This window comes from Amaranthus tricolor, chromosome 7 (assembly GCF_026212465.1).
Source record: "Amaranthus tricolor cultivar Red isolate AtriRed21 chromosome 7, ASM2621246v1, whole genome shotgun sequence".
NCBI lineage: Eukaryota > Viridiplantae > Streptophyta > Magnoliopsida > Caryophyllales > Amaranthaceae > Amaranthus > Amaranthus tricolor.
Window position 1 is genome coordinate 12,847,083 of NC_080053.1, and position 9,945 is coordinate 12,857,027.

Sequence of the window (9,945 nt, forward strand, 5' to 3'; positions counted from 1 at the left end):
TATAAGGTTTGCCTAAAAACACCCACCCCTAAAATAAAGAGTGTATAATCAATGATCGTGCACTCTTACACTAAGATGAACGGGGCTAAGCGATTTGCCGAAGCTTATAATTCCGTGTTAGGGGAAGTATCGTCGCGAGCTATGCTAGACAGAGCGGAAGCGAGAATTTCGGCTTGAGTACGCAAACATTGGGGAGGATCCAATCCCCGGAACCCATTATAAATGAAACATATCTAAGGAGTACCCTTCAAAGCAAATGCGATATCAGTATCAGTTTAATGGATTCATCCGAACCCATTCTAAAATTTAAAATATAGTTTAGTTAATATTACAATTAAAAAAGAATTATATTCGTTTTGCAACTCTCCATAAACATGTAAAGCATGTCACTCAATATAAAAGATTTTGGAGTATAACCCTCGTTCACCCCTTTACCAAATTCCCCCTCATTGAGTTCGTGCCCCTTCAGCTAAAGCTCAATATAAAAGGTCTAGGGGAACTAAAAGTTGGCAAAAATTTTGTATTTAACCTCCTTGAGGAAGTAATGTGTGTTGTACTACTGTTGAGAAGGCAAAAGCATAATTACAAAAAAAAAAAAAAAAAAAAAAAAAGGAAATGTTGGTATATTTCATAAAGGTAGTGCTCTTGACTGCTTGTAAATGTATAGTATAGTCTAACACAATATGTAGTAATTCTAATTAAGTAGAGAAAATGTACTAAAAGGAAAAGTACACGCTACCATGTCTAGAAAAGAGAAACTGATGATCCTTAATACTACATTTATTTACATGTTGAAACCATGACTTAAAAATTCTGGTTATTATTAGCACTGTTATTGTATCTCCAATCCATAGACATGTGACCAGGAGGTGGTGCCCCGTTAAACTGTCCCCCAGGTAAGTTTCCTACAGGTCCATTAGGACCATATGGCAACCATATTCCTTGCTGTTTCACATTCATCGGTCGCTGAAGGGGTTGGATAGGATGAGCAGCCAAGGGCCACGGTGGCCGTTGGAAGCTCTGGTAATGTGCTAATTGAGGGGGTAATGCCTGGTTTTGAGCGATATGGGATGCTCGGGCTGGTGGAGGTGCGTTTGAAGCTTGTGGTTGCCATTCGGGGATATCATTGTCGTCGTCATTCCATGGTTCGGTGGGTATCCCACCACCACTGGTTCCATTTTGCCCATATTTTTGGATCAGCTCCCTCATTTTATCAACCTTGCTGGCTGATCCTTGAAGTGGATTTTGATGCTGAGATACCAACCCATGACCCAGATTAGGATTCGGGTTGGTGTGAGATGTAGGCTGGTTAGGCACACCAGAGAAGTTAAATTCTGGCAAATCATCATCATCCCGATTGCCCGGAGGTCCAAATCCAGGAGGCACATCATCTTCTTCATCAGGCACAGAGGATTTAGCGAGAATAGGGGGAGGGGTAAAACCGACATTATTGCTGTTCGTATCATTTACAGTGATTTGCGTTTTAGTGTGATCCTTAATTGGATGTTTCTGATGTGAAGAGGAATTTGGAGAAATCACAGATGGTGCTATTTGCACTTTTCTCCAAACAACAATTCCAATCAAGCCATCATCAATATCAATTAGTTTCTCAGTGTAGCTTTTAGGAAGATGATTGATTATCATATCAACTGTTTTTGTACGCGGGGGACACAAGTATAGCTCCACTCCTGGAGCAGGTTCAGCAAATCCTAATCTGTCATCCGTAATGTACGAGTCAACCAACTGCAAAAGAAAAAGTAATTGAGTAACATAAAAGTTGAGGTTTTATGCGCTTGTGGACAGACTTCTATCCATAAAAGGGCGAGGAAGGGAGGCCAAAGGAGGGCCAGTATGATAATGGATAATAAATTGCAGCGTGAATAGAAATTGATTAATACCTCGACAAGACCAGAGCGTTCACTCTCAGTAGATCCTTCCTTCAGTATGAAATGGGACACCTAGCAATTGAAAACAAACATAGGACTATTAAATCATTCTCACAACACAAATCCTTATGAGAAACCCATTATATAATTTTTAAAATATTGTATGTAGGTATTAAGAATGATGTAAGTAGACATTTAAGATGTTGAAAACAGTCATTAAGGATAAGGTAAGTAAACATTAAGGATAATATAAATAGACATTAAGAATACGATAAAATTAATCTTTAATGGACTTAGCTTGAGATACGTCTCTTAAAGAGACGGTCTCTCAAGAGACTAGCTGTTCTTAAAATCAATAGGGGAAAAATAACAACCAAGTTAAAGATTTTTTTTTTTATTTAAAAAAACACAAATTACATATGTTTGAAAAGCACGCTACATTTGGGTTATTAAATATCAGGTAAAGATTCTAATCTAGAAGTGCATATGCAGAGCTAGTTTAGCATGCAAAATATTCAACAGCTCATTTTAAACATCAATTTAATCTAGTCAGCGACATTATTCTTTATGCCTTTGATTCATTTAGTCTCCAACACACCCCAACCACGAAAAAATAAAGAGAAAAAAGGATAGCCATGGCACTCGGTAGTAATTGTACTCACAAAAAACCTTTTGAACAATTGTATTGGGCAGTTATAAGCACTTATATATGGAATGATGGTATCTATGAGCAACAACTCCAGACATAGACCTGTTTAGCAAATTCTTCATTGGAAAGCCACCTAAATTACATACAGACAGGGGACGGACAGGCTTTGAGCGGACATTCAGTGAAGGAAAATGAGAACAAACCATCTAATTCAAGCAAATAACATATCTAAAAATCTAAGAACGCTTTTAACCAGTAAAACAAGACACAGTAGCAAAGGCAACTTGGACAGTACCATAATTGCACGGCTCCGGGACATAGGGAGCGCTTGCAAGAACTTATCAAATGCATCAAGCCTAACCCGACCCTTGATGTCAAAGAAACCTGCCCACTCTCTGGTATTGGCTTTTTCACCACTGCAACAAGAAAAGAACAAATAGAAGTTAAGGCCAGGGAGAAGCAAAAAAGAACCACAAAACCAACCACATTCATGATTCAACTAAGTCAAAGGTTCTAATCTTCAATCGTTCACGTACCCATGTTGGATATGAGTTCCCGAGTTCGGGTAATAGAACCTCTAATGGAACTATGATAGGATAGGTAACTAGAAAACCACAACATCTGCACCAGCCCCACCCCAAACCACACTCCCACACATACCACCCAAGAAAACCGGCCATGTCAGGTTTGACGCCTAAAGGACTAAAGGCAAGCAACATAAAACAAAATATTTGGGCAAACATGAGTCACACTTAGATCTACAACTGAAAACCAGCTGAAAGTGAAAATTATAGACAATAATGCAAGCATATGATGGCACTGTGTCTTGCAGGGCAGGTGTACAATAACAACTCAAAAGGTATTAGCACTTGGCAATTGAGAAAATCAAAATGTAGTGGAGCAATTGTTGGTGCCTCAAATGAAATTAGAACCCAATGTTGTTCAACCCTTTGCTATAAGGATTTGCTAAAGAACACACTATTCAAAAAATATAAATCCTATTAAAAAAAATATCAAATAATCAAATGCGATAAACACCTAGAATCAAATGATTTTCAGCTAAAAGCTAAGGAGGAGAGATCAAAAAAATCAAAAAACAGAATCAGTAATGAACCTTTTATATAAAGCAACAAAGTTGGCCATGGAAGAGATGCTAAGCTGAACTTGTCCTTCCCAGACATGTGCTTGCTTGGGAAGATGAACAATGTTGGTACCCACTCCCTTTTGAGCATCACCTAATTTCTTATCAATTCCCTTATCACTGTCACCTGATTTTTTATCCATGTATGGAATTTTGCTTTCCCCACACTGTTCCACTGTTTTCTGAGAAGTTATGCTCACAGATTGTTTTGAAGGAGGTGAGCTGCCGGGGTTTTCTTTATCCTTCTCAACAGTGGTTGCCTCGGAATCCACAGGTAAATTATCAAAAGGTGGCTCTTTATTAAGTGACTCCATGAACTCATCCAAGGATACTATAGGAGGAAGATCTTTCACATCATCCACCATTAATCCTTGCATATCAGCGCCATCACTAGGAATTGTAATTTCACACTGCACATATGATTCTACTTTAGTTGGGTTAGGTTTAAGAGGAGGTCCTGGATCAGAACCATTAGTCTTTGGACGTTTCTGAGAAGGTACACTTATAATGGGAGAAATCTCATCTGAAGCATCAACAACAGGGTCTAAGTCCACTTGGTATTCACCTTTGTGAGTTTTTTTCACCAAACGCCTCATATTAATATCTGAATCAGGTAAAACTTTCATGTTATCAAGTTCTTCTGCTTTAGCAATCCGCCACTGTGAAAGTTCTTTTGAAGCTAACTCCTCTGCCGTCATTGAACACAGACGATCAGGGGGTATTTCACCTGACATAACTCTTTCTCGTAGCTCAGGATTATTGCGATCCTTCAAGTTGAACAACAGTGATCTTCCCTTCTCTTTATATTTTTTATTGACACCACCAAATAATTTAAATAGCTCAAATTCAATTTTTGTAGCAAGAGCTTCTGGAGATTGAAGTGTTTTCTTCTTTTCATCAATAGTAACTTCCTCAAGCAATACCTCAGACTTCACTTTATTTTGAAATTCATTCAATTCTGAGATTCGCGGATCAGGATCTGAAACCCATGCAAGCCCATTACCCTGCAAAAGCTCATCTTTGAAAAAAAAACTATCCCCGAAAAGTGAATCTTCACCTGATAGAATGGAATCAGACTGGAATTCTGGCCCCATATAGTTCCATGTTTGGGTTTCCTCTCCGAATGTTTCTTTTAATTGGGCTCCTGGAGATGATTTCTTCTCATCATTCCTCCCATCCGTAAAAATGCTGGAAGTACCAGATTCTTCTACTCTGACAATTTCTACATCAGCAGCTCCAGCCCTTGTTTCAACTAAAGGTCTTTGCTCTTTTACACCCTCATTATGCACTGCACCCTCATGTTCCGTTTTCATCTTCCCATCAGAGGAGCCTTCTCTCTGTTCGGAAACCAGAGCCAGCGCAGAAGTTAATGATTCCCTCAGCTTAGCCCTAACAGAATCATATGACTCTGTATGGCCTTTTGAAGACACTTCGGGCTGTGGATTATTTTTTAATGTTGTTGAATGATTTTTTTTCACAGGAGATTCCAATTGCACGATCTTTCTACCTGAGCCAGAAGTCCTTGATGCGTTCAGCGTAGGTTTTTTATTCTGACTAGGTGATACAATGGGGCCCTTGGCATTTGTGGCTACTGGAGTCGGTCTCTTGTTCAAAGCCATCATTTGGGAACCCCAATTGTCTGAACCTGGCTCAGTTATTGCCCTCCGTTTACTTCGCAAAGTCATTCTCGACTGCCCTGAATTAAGCATGGATTTATATTGCTCATGAGAATCAACAGATGTAGATGTTAGGTTGTTGTTCAAAGGTTCAACTCCTTGTAATGGTTCTGGTATTGAAGAATCCGCTCTGCTCTGTATTGAATCCAGATGACTCATGTGATTGTCAGGCAACGTTGGCAAAGCTAACTGCCCAGAGACAATACCGTTCGACATATAAAACTACTAAATACACAGATCTGCAATTCTAAACTTCAACACAGTTCCAAAATATATCAATGGAATGATGATGAACAGCCTGTAGGACAAAGAAATAATAATTGTCAACTTTGAGCGAGTGGGAAATCATTTAGGTGGACAAATCTATCGCTATGGTGCTATGCTCCACTTAGCTTATGCCTATCTCTTCCTTACCATACTCAGAAGTCAGAAGACTATTTATAAGTACTTTTCTCCATGTCTTTAATTAATTCTTAATTGTAAAATTCATTCAACGGAAGGGCACAGCTAATATCTAAAGCAAGAAACCAAATACCGACTACAATCCTTGCAGCAGAGAAGAAGCATAAAAAATGCTAACAGCTCAAACCATAGTTCAAAAATAAGGTTTCGATTGCCATAGGATGGTTTTGCGGTTGGCTCAACCTACATTTCGGTTACCATAAACTTAAAAACTTTACCATACGGCCGTAATTAAACCATACAGACGATATTTTGGACTATCATTAACAGCAACAAAAAAAAATCAATTTTTGAATGAAAAACATCAAGCAAAATTTTTAAATAAATTTAAACTAAATGCACTGGTTGGTACAACTATTTTCTACCATGTTTATCTTCATTAATGATGTCATTCACCATTTCCATAAAAGATCTGATGCATTTTGGTACAACAATTCAGTGAAACATAAAACAAGCTCCTGAGTCTCGAGCTACATGAATTTATTACATATGAAAGCTCTTGGTTTTACATTACAGTGTTTCTACCATTCCTTTCCCCAAAGAGTGTTATATTATCCCTTTCTCTCCTATCTAGTATTGTCTGAATCCTAAAACTAAAAAAGATCCGATGAGCCCCCAGATTATTGCTACAGGAACTTTGAACAAAATAAAACCATTGAGCAAATCAATACAATATGAAATGGTGGAATAATCAATTATTCGCCACAATCAGAATCAAGTACAGTAAACTTAATCCTAATATCTCTAAGAGAATTGACAACATACCAAATAATCCTAGAATTAGCGATTAATCAAATAAAACAAATTGAAACAAACTTAATAAATAAAGTCTAGGAAACAAATTACCCAAATGCCAAACGGAAATTGGAAGCAACTAATGTCAAGAGCGCGGCAGCAACGGCCAGGTGACGGCGGAAATCTCAAGCGACCGGCGAGGGCCGAGGACTATGGAGGAAAGGAGGAGGTGGAATGAGTTAGGGTTTAGATTTGAATTGGGTATTTAGGTTCTTGAAATGTCGAATGAGAAGGGTAGAAGGCCTTTTTCGATTTATTAAAAAGGAAAAAAAGAAAAAACATCAAGTAAAAGCTAAGAATGTTGTGCACAGGTTTCGAACCTGAAATCCCTTGGCTATGACTTTCAGATAAGGATGGCACTGCAGTGGTAACTAAAGGCAAATCTATAACCTGTGCAGTCCATTTCTTACTTATCCTTACACTAAATTCAAAAAATTGGACATGTAAAAATGCAAGAACAGAGAACACAAAAACTAACTCACAATCCATTAATACGCAACCCGTAGAACAATTATTTTATTTTAAATTATTGATTTTAATTATAAAATTATTAATTGAGAATTTGAGAATGACAAGGTTTAAAAAGTCATTTTCTAATTATTATTTTTAACCATTCTTATAATAATTGTAGATTTAACTCAAATTCAAATTTGAAATTTTTTTATTTACCAAACACTAAAGTTAAATCAAATCTATATTTTCAAAAGAAATTCTCATTCTCATACATAGCATAAAGTTATTTCTATTTGTTATTTTAGATCCTCTAATTTGTTGTTCCTCTAAATTATTTTGTTATTTATATCAAAAAATTTAGACATAATTAACAATGTTTATTATCCTTTTAATATTTTATTAATATTTATAATCCCTATGTATTTTTAAATAATTGTATTTTAACATTTTTATATTACTTAAGGTCTCCACATATTATCAACTATTTTCATTTAAAAAAATTTTAATAGTTGTGGTCTATGTTTTTTTCATTAATTTTGTATTACTACTTTTTTAATGCGTATGATTTTTATTTTTCCTCTATTAAATTTATTATTCAATATAATAATATATTTAATATTAAAAATATTTTAATTTTCTTAATTTTTATGAACAGCTTTAGGTGGCATAGAGAATATTTGTTAACATTCTCTTGGATCAGAATACAAATTTTAGCTAATAGAAGTACAATATTGTGCTCTGAGAACCCGATTTAATTTAGTTCTTTTTTAAGGATTTTCTAGTTTGCAAGTTTGCTCACGTTTCTTGTGGCATTTTTTGGGCTAATTTTATATTTTAAAACCCAATTATAATTTTGTATAATAGAATCTTAATATTTTTTTTCTTTTACTATGTAACTGATAACTTAAAAATTAAGTTTATAATAATAGAAAGGATTAAATTTCTTGATTAATTAATAAGGAAGGGCTATATTTTCTATACTTATACGTTTTTTAAAATGTTTTTTGATTTTAATATGTGATATTATATGACTGCAAACCTTGTAAGTACTTGGGGGTTTACGGTCGGCAACCGTTAATTTTATGTGTAATTTTATTATTATGCTTTTTTATTATTTAATGTTTTAGATATTTTGAATGGCTAATATTATTTTGTGATGATCGTCTTTATGGATTGGCCAATATAACATTGCTATCCTTGATATGAACGACTTTATCACTATTTATTTGATCGCGCTATATTATGTGTAAACATTTTGTTTACTAGTCTCTATAATTATATGCATCACATTGTATTTCATATCTTTATAAGTTTATATCCATTGAAAAGTTCATACGGAATAATATCACCAAGATAACTTAAAAGGATTGAAAAATATCATAAACAAATAAATTTATTCCAAAAATTAAGTAATTTGATTCTAATTTGCTAATATTGTAAACTTAATAACAATAAGCCCTCCTTAATTTACCAAGCACAAGGACTATTCACACATATGATTAAATTAATTCTACATCACAAAGGTTAAACTTTTAATATAATTTTTTTTTTTAATTATAAAAGCATCACCCCGAAAGGAACGTCATAGTTCTACGAAAATTATAATTTAAGCAAAACATCAATGGTTTGATTCCAACCAAGAAAAACATTATAAAAAAATTTTAACTTCATAATCACAACTTATTCACCACATTTTTTTAAATTTGGAGAGTAAATACCCCTTATAAATAGAGTCTTCTACTTGTCCCAACCACACCCACCACTCACATCTTATCTGACAAAAAAATTACTCATTAAATTCTTTTTTCTTCTTCTTTTAACCATCAATGGCCAACAACACATCTTCAAACTCCTATATTCATTCAATTGAAGAAATTAAAATCCAAGAAAAATACAAGAATCTTTCATTATCATTATGGAATTATTTATATAACTGGTGGTGCTAAAACTCTACCTTATTCTCCAAAAATAAATTATAGATGTTGTAATTTTTTTTTTCAAGCAATTTGTATTATGTTTTATTTACATAACTCTTTAGTTATCATCTATTAATGTTATAATTACTTTATTTTACATTATTTTTTAAAAAAAAATTTGATTATATTGTGCTTTAATTACTTATTATATTCGAGATATTAAATCAGGGAGAAATAGTACTAGTATGCTTTAATATCTCTAACAATTAACAAAATCATATTAATACAACTAAGTTTCAAATGTATTATCGAAAATTGATTAATTAATAGGAAAAATTACCTAGAATAATCAAACATTTTCATGATTTTCCTACAATAATTTCACCTATTGATTAACCATGAATAATCCCAACTTTATGAGGTATTTGCCCAGAGTGAACTTGGGTAAGTCGATGACTTCCCATAGTAGGTAATTTACCAAAATAGTAAACTAAAAATTAATTTAAAATAAGGGAAAAAATTTTAAAATTTACATAAAAAATTCTGAATAATAAAAATTTCATTTATTTTTTTTTAACATTTTTTTCGACATTTAATATTTATCTTTTTTTAAATAAAACTTGTTATATCAAGTCATCCGGTTATCAGATTTACTCTAGGAAAATATCCCTTAAAGTTGGGATTATTTATAGTTAATCAATAGGTGTCATTATTGCAGAAACATCATAAGTAGGTTGGATATTTTAGGTAATTTTTCCTAATTAATAACCTTTATCATTTTCTCAATTGTAGAAAATCATGGCTGCTCTCAAAAAGATAGAATTCAATGCCTTGGAATCAACTGGAAACAATTTTAACAAAGGGCATCAGATGTGAAGTTATATTTGAAAGGAAAATCTTTGAATTATACAATAATTGAACAAAAACCTACCGACAAAGGAAATGACATTTAAAGAGATCCCATGAA

General features: G+C 33.9%; 1 protein-coding gene across 1 annotated transcript; it reads right to left on the reverse strand.

The window, feature by feature from the left end:
• Positions 1-595: 595 nt before the first annotated feature.
• LOC130818784 (transcription factor BYE1-like) lies at positions 596-6,853 on the reverse strand. Its single transcript, XM_057684990.1, has 5 exons — positions 6,661-6,853; positions 3,650-5,650; positions 2,831-2,951; positions 1,899-1,958; positions 596-1,743 (listed from the first exon to the last, which is right to left on the reverse strand). Exons 2-5 carry the CDS (start codon positions 5,566-5,568, stop codon positions 805-807), a joined length of 3,039 nt encoding a protein of 1,012 aa, XP_057540973.1. The 5' UTR covers positions 5,569-5,650; positions 6,661-6,853; the 3' UTR covers positions 596-804.
• Positions 6,854-9,945: the final 3,092 nt, after the last annotated feature.